This window comes from Pieris brassicae, chromosome 9 (genome assembly GCF_905147105.1).
Source record: "Pieris brassicae chromosome 9, ilPieBrab1.1, whole genome shotgun sequence".
Lineage (NCBI taxonomy): Eukaryota > Metazoa > Arthropoda > Insecta > Lepidoptera > Pieridae > Pieris > Pieris brassicae.
In genome coordinates, this window is record NC_059673.1 from 2858087 (window position 1) to 2872318 (window position 14232).

General features: G+C 33.6%; 4 protein-coding genes across 4 annotated transcripts; 2 read left to right on the forward strand and 2 right to left on the reverse strand.

Moving 5' to 3' along the window:
• Positions 1-3683, forward strand: LOC123714701 (vesicular inhibitory amino acid transporter). Its single transcript, XM_045669085.1, has 4 exons — positions 1-421; positions 518-677; positions 997-1126; positions 1207-3683. Exons 1-4 carry the CDS (start codon positions 283-285, stop codon positions 2389-2391), a joined length of 1614 nt encoding a protein of 537 aa, XP_045525041.1. The 5' UTR covers positions 1-282; the 3' UTR covers positions 2392-3683.
• Positions 3684-4090: 407 nt separating this feature from the next.
• Positions 4091-10302, forward strand: LOC123714505. The gene is made up of 10 exons (XM_045668777.1): positions 4091-4218; positions 4534-4704; positions 5499-5576; positions 6639-6771; positions 7613-7844; positions 8779-8968; positions 9121-9220; positions 9531-9638; positions 9873-9997; positions 10135-10302. The coding sequence occupies exons 1-10, from the start codon at positions 4156-4158 to the stop codon at positions 10276-10278; spliced, it is 1344 nt and encodes a 447-aa protein (XP_045524733.1). The 5' UTR covers positions 4091-4155; the 3' UTR covers positions 10279-10302.
• Positions 10290-12261, reverse strand: LOC123714506 (DNA polymerase interacting tetratricopeptide repeat-containing, protein of 47 kDa). The gene is made up of 4 exons (XM_045668778.1): positions 12192-12261; positions 11891-12098; positions 11526-11716; positions 10290-11361 (listed from the first exon to the last, which is right to left on the reverse strand). Exons 2-4 carry the CDS (start codon positions 12038-12040, stop codon positions 10551-10553), a joined length of 1152 nt encoding a protein of 383 aa, XP_045524734.1. The 5' UTR covers positions 12041-12098; positions 12192-12261; the 3' UTR covers positions 10290-10550.
• A 638-nt stretch (positions 12262-12899) lies between these two features.
• Positions 12900-13650, reverse strand: LOC123714367 (NADH dehydrogenase [ubiquinone] 1 beta subcomplex subunit 9-like). Its single transcript, XM_045668598.1, has 3 exons — positions 13518-13650; positions 13275-13420; positions 12900-13198 (listed from the first exon to the last, which is right to left on the reverse strand). Exons 1-3 carry the CDS (start codon positions 13610-13612, stop codon positions 13020-13022), a joined length of 420 nt encoding a protein of 139 aa, XP_045524554.1. The 5' UTR covers positions 13613-13650; the 3' UTR covers positions 12900-13019.
• Between the last annotated feature and the right edge of the window lie 582 nt (positions 13651-14232).

The following is a 14232-nucleotide window of genomic DNA, read 5'->3' on the forward strand; positions in this document are numbered from 1 at the left end:
CCAGCCATCTCGCATTATTCCCACAAAAACCGTGAAAAATGTTACATTAACCGTAAAAAAAATTATCAAACCAACCCAAAATGACGACGATTAATATATTCTAAACAAATCTAAAACAGATTATAAAAAAGTGAAAATAAGGTTTTAGTGTCGAAGTAAAATGTAATAAAAAAAAATTTAGTGTAACGAAGTCTTCCATTATAGTTAAGAATTAGATTAATGTATATGTCTTCCTGTAACGTCAATTTTTAAATATAGAATTTTTTGAAAAAAGAATTTAAAATGATAAACGTCGGGCGTTTCAAGTTGCCACCAATTAAGAATGTGCTGGATGTAGCCATGCAGACTGTGAGGCAGCAAGTACCAGAACGACCTGGGACTGCACCGCGCCCACCACAAAATGTCCGGTTTGCTAATTCAGGTAAGAAGACTAAATCGTACATCCTATGAAACGCAACGCTATGAAATCACCACAAATCTCAATTTGATTTTTCGTCCTTTTATTTATATTTATTAGACATAGGAGAAAGTTGTGAGCTATCTACAATGAATGAGACGACATCACCGTCATACCAGTCTACAAACCCTACCAACCCATTTCTGAGCGGACAGCTTCAGGCTGAAGATACCTTTACCAGTTATCAAAACACATATCCACAACAAGATGGCGCTCTCAGGTATTATTTGTTACTGCATTAAACACATTTACACATCAAATATTCTGAAGGCTTGTAAAACCTTATCATCCTTCACCTCTTTATTCATAAAAATAAATCTGCAACGTTTTAACTGAACTACTCATTTATCTCGTTTTATCACAGCGTAAACTGAACTTCACTGAAAGAGATTGAATTGAAGCAATTGAACCGCCTTTCTTATATTTGCTACGTAATTGTGATTACTTTGTTAAAGACAAGCTATTTAAATTTCAATCTTTTGAGACGGAAGAGGTCAATATCATTCTCTTTAAAAGGTCAAATCACAATGTACTTTCAGAACTCAGAGCATGCAAAGCGTTGATTTTTACGCCTCATCGGAGGAAGGTGGGTTCGAAGAGGGTGGTGGTAGCCCAGGTGCTAAGATCAACGAGTTTCAAGCTGCCTGGAACGTTACAAATGCTATTCAGGTATGTCTGTATTTATAACAGAATATTAATACAATCCAACTACAGTACTGGATTTCAAAGTCTGTAAACATTTTTTTCAGGGAATGTTCGTTGTGTCATTGCCATTTGCCGTGCTTCAAGGAGGATACTGGTCAATAGCCGCCATGGTTGGTATCGCCCACATCTGCTGTTACACAGGCAAAATTCTAGTAGATTGTCTCTACGAAGATGACCCAGTCTCTGGTCAACGAGTACGAGTCCGCGATTCTTACGTCAGCATCGCCAAAGAATGCTTCGGAAGAAAATATGGCGCCAAAATTGTCAATATCGCACAAATTATTGAACTTCTGATGACTTGTATCTTGTACGTTGTGGTTTGTGGGGATTTGATGATTGGAACCTTCCCCGATGGATCAATCGATACCCGATCTTGGATGATGTTAACGGGCATATTCCTATTGCCTTTGGCATTTTTAAAGTCCCTCAAAAGCGTTAGTATGCTGTCTTTCTGGTGTACCATGAGCCACTTAATAATAAACGCCATTGTTCTTGGCTATTGTATTCTTTATATTGGGGAATGGGGTTGGTCTAAAGTCAAATGGAATCTCGATTTGGAAAACTTCCCCATTAGTCTGGGTGTTATTGTCTTCTCATATACTTCCCAAATATTTTTACCCACCTTGGAGGGTAACATGGAAGATAGATCTAGATTCGAGTGGATGTTAAATTGGTCACATATTGCTGCTGCCGCATTCAAAGCGATTTTTGGATATTTCTGTTTTCTGACATTCCAAAACGACACTCAGCAGGTCATAACAAATAACCTTAGATCTGCTGGCTTCAAGGGACTTGTAAACTTTTTCCTGGTGATTAAAGCTGTGCTTAGCTACCCCTTACCTTATTATGCGGCCTGTGATCTGCTTGAACGCGTTCTGTTTCGAGGAAAACCTAAAACTGTCTTTCCGCCAATTTATGCTTTGGATGGCGAGCTGAAGGTTTGGGGTCTAGCATGGCGCCTCGGTGTGATAATGTTTACGATACTGATGGCAGTATTTATTCCTCATTTCCTGATACTCATGGGCTTTATTGGTAGTTTCACTGGTACGATGTTGAGCTTCATTTGGCCTGCGTACTTCCATTTGAAATTGAAGGCCAATCAGCTCGACAGTACCACTGTCGCCTATGACTATTTCATTATTGGTTTGGGCGTATTATTCGGCCTAATCGGAATGTACGATTCTGGTTCTGCTCTTATAAAAGCATTCAAAATAGGGTTGCCGTTTTAATTTAGTAGTCAATAATTGTTGAACTATTTTTAGAATAATGCATATTAAATGTCTATTATTTATAACCCTGCAAGTTGTTTGCGGCAAATTAATGCCAATATTTAGTCTGATGTGATTTTGTAATTTAGATTTAGCTGTTAAGAATTTAAACTTGTTGCTGATATATCCATTGTCTTCCAAAATAATGATTATATTTATGACAATTGACATAAATGACGTTATGTCAGTATAGTCACATTGTTAGGTTAAGAATGAGCGTCTTCCAGATATTTAAATCTTCAACAACGAAGTCTTCCATTTAAAGGTATTTTTAAAGTTATATATTTACACATTTTGTGCAAACAGTAGCATTATACTTTATAAATTGTATAACGCTTTTAACTGCGATGTCATATATGTACAGTATAACCCCCTTATAACGCATTTTCCATATAAAGCGCCTTCATTCCGGGTATTTTCCCATATAACCCTAGTATTTCAGACGTAATATTTCTGTACTGTGTCATTTATAATGATCTGTACTCACTTATTTCGTTAAAAACAGCTTTTTCTTAATCTTCGACATAAATCCCCTTTAACGAGAAAAGTTAAACGTCAATCATTTGTAAGGCGTAATGTAACCGATACAAATTAACCTGTATCTTATATTCCATAATAAACGTATTTTATTTTGATGGGGTTATTTATACAAGCGCAGTATTCGAGGATACTCCTACGCGTTTCCAATAACGCGGAACCAATCTACCGTGTTATAAGAAGGTTTACTATACAATTCAATAGATAACTCGACATGTTATTAATTGTACAATTAAAGACAATAACAATATACATCTATATATATATATATCACTTATTAAATGACAATATATGAAAAAAAATTAACAAAAATCCGCAGATTTAACACATTAGGATTATCGTCTGTCTTATTCAGACGTCTTGTTGTTGTAAAGCATTATAGAATAGTATTAATTATAATCTAATATATCGCTATATTTTAGGATATAATTCGTTTGATAAAACGCATAGTAATGTTTTGTGTGTTGACAGTTTTCTTCCATAGATAAATTAATGACACGTACATCTTAAGCGAGAATACAAATATTAGACCTTGTTACTAAAGTTTAATTATTGTGCGCTGTGTACTGTCTAATCTTTTAATTTTACCGAAAAAATATACAAGTATCATTTCCAGGAGTAAATAACTCATGGGTAGGTTCGCAATTACAACGTCTATTGTCTATTACCGTGTCATTTATAAACCTAAATATTCGCCATTTAAGGAATTATTTATTCAAAAATTAACGACGCAATAAATAAATAACAATGTATTCAATATGTTTTGTGATAAAATAAAATATTAGGTGTGTATTTATTGAATATGAGATGTTATTTGAATATTGTTTTATTTCTTCCTGCTTACTGAATACAAAAGATATCAATATAAAAGTGGCCATCGTCGAATAAATCGTAGACCTTAAACTCCATTGCCGTGTTACAACTCTTTAATTGATAGGTACAGAATTTACTGATCACCCATATTGATTACACATAAAAAAATAAATATTTTTAGGGGATGGTTACAAAAAGTCCTCATAAATAAAATAGACTGCTGCCTTTAATATATGCCTTCTATAAATTATTGCGTGTAAAAACATTTTTCATAGGTTGCATAAAAAATAATTGGCAATAAATTCAAGAACAAATTACGCAGTATTGGCGCCTAATTGGCATACTAGCGTCCATTTTAGGCGCCATGTTGCGAAAATGGCTGCCCTCATTCACGCCTGCGTCTTGCTCGTACTATGTATCATCTGGCTAGAGATAACTGTATGTAACAAATTAAATGATTAGAATACACTTATCTATATAAAAATAACAAAATGTGTTAATTTCTCGTTAATGTATTATTACATAGATACCACACTTACAGTTAGTAATAACATCATATTCGTATGGGAAAAGGCAATACGCCTTTTGTTTCTATACTTTATCATTATTATATTCAAATTTACGAAAATTAGTCTTCGATTTGTCCAAATCGATTTTAACCACAAACAATCAAGCGGCGTAAATCATTTTTTCGTTTTAAAAAGTGTATTATATAATATTAGTTAGTAATTAGCGTCTCGGTATCCATTATAGTACCCGTACAATATAAGGAATCACCCATGCTGTCTGGAACCCAACGAAAATTTGACATTGGCAATGATAATAGACGCCTTCGAAATTTATGGACACGACCCCACAGATAAATTGGATAATTTATGGCTCTATCAAAACGAGATGATGAGGATCAAGACAGCTGAAGATCAGGTACAAAATACTAATTTATAGTATATGAATTCTTTACTTTCATACCTACTACTTAGACTATATTTCCTAAACTATATATATTATTAGAATTATAATAAGTTTTGATTAGAATTCTAGGTTTTTTAGTCTTGTTGGACTCAAACGGGCTGGAAGCGCATCTGATGTTAAGTGATACCGCCGCCTATAGACACTTACATTGCTAGAGGGCTCGTGCGTTGGTGGCCTTTTAAGGAATGCTCTTTTCTTGACCTTGAAGTCACAATACTTCAGTGGGAAGCTGGTTCCACATAGTGGTGGTGCGGCAAAAACAGCCATAACGCTCAGTTGTGGAACGACGGACGTCGAGGTTATACGGGTGGAATTTCGCATTCTTCCTCGACGTCCGAATATGAAACTGCAGCTGACACTTAGTGTGGTGAATGCGGAAAAACATGAAGAAATATTATTTCGTCAGAGGTTCAAGCAAAGACGCACAAGTTTGTTGTCATTGGGAATAGAATTCTCTCAACAATTAATACATTATTTACGCATAGAGAATAGACCATAAATTTGATCTTAAGCGCATTAACACTAATTACAAACATTGGATTTGCAATTATTACATCATTTTTCCTGATATTTTTCTAAGCAGGCAGGTTTGTCCAGCTTCATCTCCTTTCAAATTATAATTTTTATTAAGCATTCATGCTATCGCGGTAGTCAACGCATCATAATAAGGATTTGTGATTATAATAATAACAGAGCCTTATTGTTCTTGATATTCTAAAGATTTGTATAATTAATGTTTGTTTTAGTACTTAATAAACGAGCGAGTGCACATCGCGACTGACCATTTAGGAAGATTTATAAAGTTGCATATTCAAGAATTAAAGGTAAATAACCGTAAAGTAATAAGTAATAATGGTACGAGCCAAGGCTGTACATTTTGCTCACTCGGGCTTTCATAAGCGTGGCGATTTCCTAAATCGTCGGAGTTACGCCCCGAGAGTATAGGGAGATGCAGGCACTCTCTTTAACTGATACTTTGCATTCATTTGTTTCATAGCAATTTACTAAATCATGGGAGTTACGCCCCGAGAGTATAACCAGACGCAGGCACTCTCTTCAACTCTTACTTTATAGTCATTGGTTACTTAGCAAGTAACATTTCAATATTTCGCTTATGTTCTATTGTACGCGAGTTGTATCTATAGTGTAAACCAGAAATCGTCATTATTAAAAGTAACTTGATGACCCATGAACCGTACTGTACGGTTCATGGGTCATTATAAACAGTTTCTCCTCAAGAGCGAATATTATCCCCAATTTTTTTTTTACACGACTTCCATCAGCTTCACGTTCATTTTACTAACTAAGACACTTACTGTGACAATTGGGTATCGCTTCAAAGGTTCATTTCTCAAATAAATTTATTCACTTAGATAATTTAAGATAGTTGTACATTGTGTTAGTTAGTTGTATAATATAATGTAGCTTTATAATATAGAAATCTTTACTTGCTCTGCAAATATTACCTCACAGGATAGGGTGGACTCAATATCCGCACTTAGACGCGTAGTTGGTCCGTTGTGCGTAAATATTACCTAACATATAACCTATGTAACTTTGCGTAAAATTGGTTAATAATAATAATTTATTTGCAAGTGGTACATTTAGATCGCTCAATTATAAAATCCGCACAATCAGCCATGTAAAATAGTAATAGTATAGTTTTCGTTAAGTCATAATAAGAATATCAACACAATGTAATAATAATATGTTAGGCTATTTATAATTGATTTTCCTCAAACTTATGTTCCAAATACTAGGCCACGCTATAAAGGCGTTGTCTTTCAATATGGATTCGTTTAAGTAAAGAAACAAAAATAAAAATATGTATAATTTCGTTTGATAAATTCTGTTTACTCGCAAACTAATAACCTGAGAACTTATAGGTTTTGCTAATAACCCTTGACGATGTATTGGATAATATGTTGACAATGTATGAGAACCATAACTCAATCGGAGCTGAGCGGAGAGCTACTTATACTGGTGGACCTGTACCCACCGAATTTTATATAAGTCAAGGTAAGTTGCAACCATTTTCCATGGCGACGTGTATAGCGATGACGTCTCATCAACTACGTACACGCGAGTGAGAATAATAATAATTTGTTTGCATTTATATGGTTACATATGACGTTATATTATCAAAGTAACTAATATATCACTGATCATTTTTATTTTGAAATACCTTCTTTTTCACTATGGGGCCGTTCAAGTATTACGTTAGTAGATTTACTGCAATTTATCCCCCCCCCCCTCCTCTTGTCAGAAAAAGTAAACAATGCTCTCAAAAACACATAAACGTATTAATTTTTTTGTTGTAATTCTTGAAGAATCATTTCGTTTCCAAGCATAGACGCTGTGTCAAGCATAGCAAGAAGTTGTGTAGGAAAAATGTGTAAAACAGTAAATAATTACTGTTGACGTAATCACCAAATAATTAAATCAAATCAAGTTAAACGGTTTTTAAAATCTAAGTGACAATTCTGTTACCTATAAAGCATATAAGTGTAGTTGACGGTATTGGACAATACCGGAAACGAGAATTTTATTACAATTTCTGAGTGTATGAAAAACTAAAGGACATATTTATTACTAAACTGACATAATACAATTTATCGGCTACACGTGTAAGTTATATCATATATTTTTAATATTATGGCAATAGTTTTGACTTTATGCCAGTTTCAAGTAAAAGGTTGGGAAACTACACGCGAGAAAAAATAAACAAAGACATCAAAAGTAAACAAAGGGATAAACTAGTTAAAAACAAAATATTTACATAAACATATTACATCTTAAAATTATTATTGATTATGAAAGAAGATAGTACATTATAATTTTAATAAGCTTTATTCTTCAGAATATTACTGCGGCAAAAACGTGTACATATTCCTATCCGAGCTGTATAGTGACATATACAACATTGGAAAAGGGATAGCTCCATACTGTAAAGACAGATCCTTCGTGTTTCTTGGTTTCCTCCATTATCATGATGAGCAAAAGTACTACCTACTCGACGACCCGAGCATTTCCTTCCCGACAGACAATTATATGCATGGTTTGGAGTGTCACGTGGGCGTTTGTATATTTAGGTAGGTATTAGTAATAAATAATGCTGAGCTAGAGCTGAGCTCAGCTGAGCGCTGAGTACCTTTCAATAGCGAAAGCAATAAATGGCGATTTCGTGATCTGAAGATCCCGACGGTTTTGTATGCAGTTACGATATAGTTCTCTGTGGATATATGTAGCGACCTATCAACCTTGAAATCGCCCGGTATGAAATATAGTTACGTTATAAAAAAAATCAAAAATATATATTTTTTAACACTATAAATTAGAATTTATCTAACTTTTATATACTGTCTGTGGCGGATTTACAAATTTTCAAGGTTGTGAAGTTTTTTCCGCCCTTGCCTCTACAATTGTCACGTCCTAGATAATTTTACAATCCAACAATTTCGTTGTAATTGCACGTAAAATTATTTTTGAGTTTTTAAACAAACCAAACAGTTCGTAGCCCCCAACCAGTAGGACTGACATGTATGGGTTGATAGGGGAAGACGAAAGAGGAAAATACATATTCTGCAATTCGCTCTTTTCACTCATACAATGTGTGAGTTGAGAGCGCAGAGGTCGATTGCTGGTTGGGGAGCGGTGAACTAGCTGTTTTACCCTAGAATATGGATGTTTGCAACACTGAAAATACAGTGAGAGGGGAAGGTTCTATTTGTAAAACATCATAAAACGCTCATGCATTTTCTATGATTTCTATGAGGTAGCAATAAAGCGGTTCCCAAATTTGCCAACCCAAAAATCTGCCGCCTTAGACTACTCAGCCTGCTGATAAATCCGGCACTGAACTCTTTTCTATTACAAAAATTGGGAACCTTACGTAAGGTCTCAACTCTACTACATAATATTGATTACATCAATATGTATTTCTAAGTAAAACAGTCAAACACTAGTTAGAATCAATAACTTTTGAAATATTTCAAGACAATTCTTGTAGCGATAAAGAAATTACAGATTTCCCTTTAATAAGCTACTACAGCGGGAAAGAGACGTCTCAACTCTACCCAAGGCGATAGTCAAATGCGGTCTAATAATGTACAAATTACCGCCACTCTCGGCCGCTGCGTGTATCATCGCTTCCGGTTCATTTATTTTGGATTTTAATATTCAGGGACTGAGATACCGACATTACGACTTCTTACTGGTATGTATATTTTAAATATATTAAGTTAATCTTAACTGTGCCTCTTATTTAAGAAATTGAACTTATCCATCAAATTATCTAGAATTTTATTTACTAATTTGTAATAATAATTAGGGACTCGATGGTAAATTAAGTATATTACTGGCTTGCAGACAACCCCAAATGGTAACACATATTATACTAAGGAAGCAAATACACCGCTTGTGTGCGACCATCACGTGTGTGAGTGGAATTACACAAACCATTATGGAGGTAAAAATACTAATAGAAAAAAATAATCTACCCTCAAAATTAGGCGAATTTAAGACAAATAAAATCTCCCTTTACTTCTTTCTTCTTTTTCTATCTCGTATATGGTCTTTGCTATACCCTCTATAACCTCATATTGTTTAGACCTGGGGGAGAGTATATAACCAAGTAAAACAAACAACAAAACGATATTACGTTTGGTTTATTGTTAAGAACGAACAGAAAGACGCATAGTTTCGTCTTTCTTTATACCTGAATGATTGCATACCATTATTTTAAGGTTCTGAATTTGAATTTAGAAATTACGTTTCAGGTCCATTTTTAATACCCGGTGATCCGGGAACGGGCATTGACGCTGTACCGCCTTACATAGAACCCACGCCCAAACCAGATTTTGACGAAGAAAATATCACTGTTCCTTGTACGTTGCATTTTTTTAAATGATTTATATAGATTAAAGAAATTCATTTGTGATTTATAACTTAAATATAAATTGATACAACGCAGTGGGTTTCAAACGGTGAAAGAATTTTAAATTCGATTTGATACCCTTGTGTTAATTTCTCACAAACGGTAATAAAATACATAGCATGACATGAACACAGTACGTATGAATTTAGTTTAATTTATAACATTCGTAATGAATCGTTTGTAGATATCCTAGAAGGATGTTTGTTTATGTACCCACCTAACTATGGCTCTATAGCTGGGAAGAGCTATTTGGATACTGTGGATTTACACGATGACAGATTTACATGCAACGCCGCAGGAGGCACTAAGGTATGGGTCTTCAGCGTATTGCATTGAAGCAAAGTATCAATAATCAAATTGTGGAGATTCAAATATGAAATAGATTTCACATTTAGAATTATATTTCTTTATGGTCTAACCTATTACATAATAAAATTTGTTTTTAGGGTTTATATTGGTACCCACAATGGATGGGCGCCATGCCCCATCATCCATATTCCCCGTTAACAGAGGACAAAGGTAGTTTTGACCCGCCTGGCTCATTCTACCCTCATCAGAATTATGACATGGAGGATGATACAGACACCTAAAGAGAATACAATATTTGAAAACTTCTTTATTTTTCAAATCCTTATATTCTACCCCATGTTCCTGGATATGCAGACTTTTGACTTAAAAAGTAATTTACACAAATTTAAAAGTCCTATGGAGTAGGAAATAGTTTATAGTTCTTACGTCAAGGTATCCTTAAAAAAGATAAAGGATTTGCAGACAATATATATAGTATATAGTTTTCTATAATAAAATAATAATATATATTTTAATAATATATATAACATTTATATAACAGCACTTAGCACATTTATATATAGGTCTCCAAAAACCGTCTCTCAACTTTGCTTCCTCGTGGCAAAACAAAAAATGCAGGTGTCCCTGCTTTTAATTCAAAATACTTTGTTGTAAGTAAATCGCCAAGATTCCGTGATGGATCAACCACATGGGGCATTTTATCCCAACCTTCAAAATAAACATTGATAGATCCGGAATTATATTTATTTTCCTCGTCCCATGGGGCTGGGAACAATTGCTCTAACTGGTTTATCAAAGAAACATTTTCCGGACAGGCCTTTATGAAGTCTGTCATCTGATATTCAGGGTACAAAAGCAAGACTGGCCACTTAAGCACCCCTTTTTCCAAATGTACGATTGAGTCCTGTGCTCCTGGTAAACATGGCTCTAATTTTGACAAATCTATATCATCTTCATCTTCACAGTTAGAAATCTTAATGCCCCTTTCAATAATTGTTTGAACTATAACATTTTTAATTTCTTCATTTTTCTTTTCTCTTCTCTCTTTTTTTCTTGTGTCTCTTTCTTTAAGTAGTTTTTTTTTATTAGCTGCATTTAAAAGGTTAGTGATTTCTACATTTTCTCCCTTCTCAAGTAGTTTACTACAATGCTCTACACATTTGTCATACATGGCAACTTCCAAAGCTGCTTTTGCAGCTCTCAGCCTGGCTTTACTATGTTTGGGATCAAATACTAGTGCTCTCTCACTATCAAATAAAGCTGATCTATAATTCTTTAAATGCCAATGAGAAGCTGCCCTATTATTATAAAGACTTGCATTTATTTCTACATTATCTGATCTAACTTTAATGCCCTCAGTGTATCTGTAAAAATAAAGATATAGAAACAGTAAATAAATCCATTGTAAGCCTGTGAAGCCCAATGGAGTAAAGCCACAAAAAAACCAATATTAAGTGTAAAGGATAGAGGACAAAACTGTAGTTAGGATGTAAAGTAAATTTGTAAATTTAAATTAAGTACAACTTACCCCAATATAGCAAGTCTGTAATTCTTATGCTTAAAATTAAAGTTGCCATCTTCCTTATAGTTAGTAGCAAGTTCTAATGGTGTATTCTCTTCAGGATCATATTTGAGTTTTGCTAAACCTTCAGCTAGCGGAGACATTTCATCACCATTTGGAGCAGTTTTCATAAAAAATGGATGTTTGTCCATTTCTTCCTAGACAAATGGATTTTTATAATGTTTATTCCGAGGAGTAAGTAAAGGGATTAATATGTATTCGAGACCGCGGTCTACATATTATTAATAATATAATATTTTTGTCTAGGATAATAGCATCTCATTTTAATTGTGAATTTTAAATTAAACATAAAAAGGCTGGTAAAATATTACCTCCCACCGATCTTCTGGCCATCCTTCAGTATATCTTTTCTTTTCTAAACCATCAATAAAATCGTCTAGCTCCCGATCTAATTTCTGACACAAAGCCACCCTTTCTTCGTCGCTCATACTCATAGATTTATTTTCAACATTATCACCCATTTTATTAGATTATTTTACTTTTCTCTTAATTGTAAACATAACCTCACTTTGAAAAATTCTGCAATACAAATTGAAAAATAATAATGAATGTTTTCTTAGTGAAAATGTCAAGCATGAACGTCACAGTCAAAAGTACTCTGTGGTTAATTACCATATAATAAATTGGGGTATTGTGTTATATCCCAGCACAACTTGGTAAAAATTGAAGATCGAATTATAAGAATTCTTATGTTAAGATTGTTCAGTCAAAACACCATAAAAAAATTGTTTCGTTTGATTCTGATTGGTCAACGGCTTGTCTAGTCCAATACACGTAGACGCGTTATAACTTTGTCCAATAACAATCAAACGTAAAGCTTCGTCATGCTTCTTTCGATTAGGATTCTTAACCCTTGTGACACATGACACTAATATAAACGAATTATCTATACATATAAGTATTAATACCAAGAACAAATTAAAAATGAAGCATCAGAATATCATCAAAATATGTTATAGATCAACCTCTATACTTATAGTCCAATACTACTTCCTTATATTCTTAATATAAGTAACTAAGTTTCTTATGTTTTGAACTTTATGTCTACGAACCCATAGTTATTATTAAATATATATTCAATTGAGATTGACTGATCAAAGAATAATAATTATAAAAAGAAAATCAGCACAGTAGAACGAGTATCATTAGTCTCCAGTCCTCTACTATCAATCCATATAACACTTTTTTTCTAGTTATTAGCCTTTACTTATACTTGGCTTAATCAAGTAGTATGCTACAAACAGTTATTAATTTGTAAGGTCTAAAATATATTTGTTCTTAAATAAGGAATTTTAAAAAATGTCAAATATAATTATTTTCCAAATATTTTGTGGGTGAGAAAGACAATTGTACAATATTAATTTGAATTAAATAAATAGCCAGTAAGGTAATCAATATTAACGAATTAGATAAAAAAATAAAGCAACCACATGTTTTAAACTACATCAAAGTTCCCTTCTTCCATTTATCGATATACTCGTTCTTCCTGCACTCACGTCTAGCAAAGTATTCTGGATACTGCGCCTTCTCCAGTGGGTGCCAATAATCAAGAACCCAGTCTGGAGGAGTCACAACGCGGGCGTAAGCAACGCCGCCGGCAATCCCAATCGATCTCGGAACTAAAGTAGATAAACCATTACACTTATATAACAACAGATAATTTATAATTATATATAAATTGTAATAAGCCAATACATTTAGCCAAAGGACGAGGATTATTTTTTAGCCAATGCTCGCGTTCTCCAACTCGTAACAAACGACGCTGTTCCTTTGGATCACTGACACATTTATTATCATCAAACTGTTTCCTCAGTTGCACTTGGTGATATCGAACTACGAACCTGAAATATCACATACCTGATAGTTGGCCAATTGTCTAGTAGAAACAGGTTGGGATAAATAAATATGGTTTTAAAATTCCACTTCATAATATCTTACCTAGCTATGTAATAACCTTCAATAGTTCGCATACACTTCTTATAAAGGGTACATACTTTTTGTGCATGAGTTCGTAACTCGGGCGCGAAACTCATATTTTTGAATGTTGTTTATTGGTTTAATTAAAACTAAGGTGTTCTTGGTGTAAACAAATACAAAGTATTGTTGCAGAGAAAATAAATGCAAAGGTCAAATTGACAAACGGTTTTTTATGCTTCAATATAAGGCCAGCATACATATAACCTTTTCCGTTTCATGCTTTGCAGTTTGCACGAAACTTTTCGAGTGAGGGCAGTAAATGTAATTTTCTGGGATATCATAAAATATTTATATATGGTCATTATTCTTTAACATCAATAAATCATAAATCGAGTTAAAAAATAGTCAAACAATTTATCTATATGAAACTTCATCACCATCCGTAAATTACAAAGTACAGATATATTATATTTCAATTAAAAGCAGCCTTTAATAAAATGAAACTCAACGTTAATATTAGGATAAAACAGACAAAGATAAAATATTCACAACCTACAGGCATGCGACACCCATAAGTCGATACGACTAATCTTTAACCTTTTATTGTCACGTGACGTATAAAAACGAATTTAATAATTATGGTTTTTTTAATAAATTAATTATTATTTCAAAGTTATTTTTTAAGTCAAGTTTCATAGATATTATTTTTGTTTTCGTGCTGTCAAATTTTATTAAA

Bases quoted from the DNA above. Each gene is read 5' to 3' on its own strand.
- LOC123714701 (XM_045669085.1), top strand. From the start codon at position 283: ATGATAAACGTCGGGCGTTTCAAGTTGCCACCAATTAAGAATGTGCTG. The intron at 422-517 runs GTAAGAAGACTA...TATATTTATTAG, and splicing joins TGTCCGGTTTGCTAATTCAG to ACATAGGAGAAAGTTGTGAG. The intron at 1,127-1,206 runs GTATGTCTGTAT...CATTTTTTTCAG, and splicing joins ACGTTACAAATGCTATTCAG to GGAATGTTCGTTGTGTCATT.
- LOC123714505 (XM_045668777.1), top strand. From the start codon at position 4,156: ATGGCTGCCCTCATTCACGCCTGCGTCTTGCTCGTACTATGTATCATC. The intron at 5,577-6,638 runs GTAAATAACCGT...GAGAACTTATAG, and splicing joins TGCATATTCAAGAATTAAAG to GTTTTGCTAATAACCCTTGA. The intron at 9,998-10,134 runs GTATGGGTCTTC...ATTTGTTTTTAG, and splicing joins ACGCCGCAGGAGGCACTAAG to GGTTTATATTGGTACCCACA.
- LOC123714506 (XM_045668778.1), bottom strand. From the start codon at position 12,040: ATGGGTGATAATGTTGAAAATAAATCTATGAGTATGAGCGACGAAGAA. The intron at 11,717-11,890 runs GTAATATTTTAC...CCATTTGTCTAG, and splicing joins GGCCAGAAGATCGGTGGGAG to GAAGAAATGGACAAACATCC. The intron at 11,362-11,525 runs GTAAGTTGTACT...TTATTTTTACAG, and splicing joins TACAGACTTGCTATATTGGG to ATACACTGAGGGCATTAAAG.
- LOC123714367 (XM_045668598.1), bottom strand. From the start codon at position 13,612: ATGAGTTTCGCGCCCGAGTTACGAACTCATGCACAAAAAGTATGTACC. The intron at 13,421-13,517 runs GTAAGATATTAT...GTGATATTTCAG, and splicing joins GAAGGTTATTACATAGCTAG to GTTCGTAGTTCGATATCACC. The intron at 13,199-13,274 runs GTATTGGCTTAT...TATCTACTTTAG, and splicing joins TCCTCGTCCTTTGGCTAAAT to TTCCGAGATCGATTGGGATT.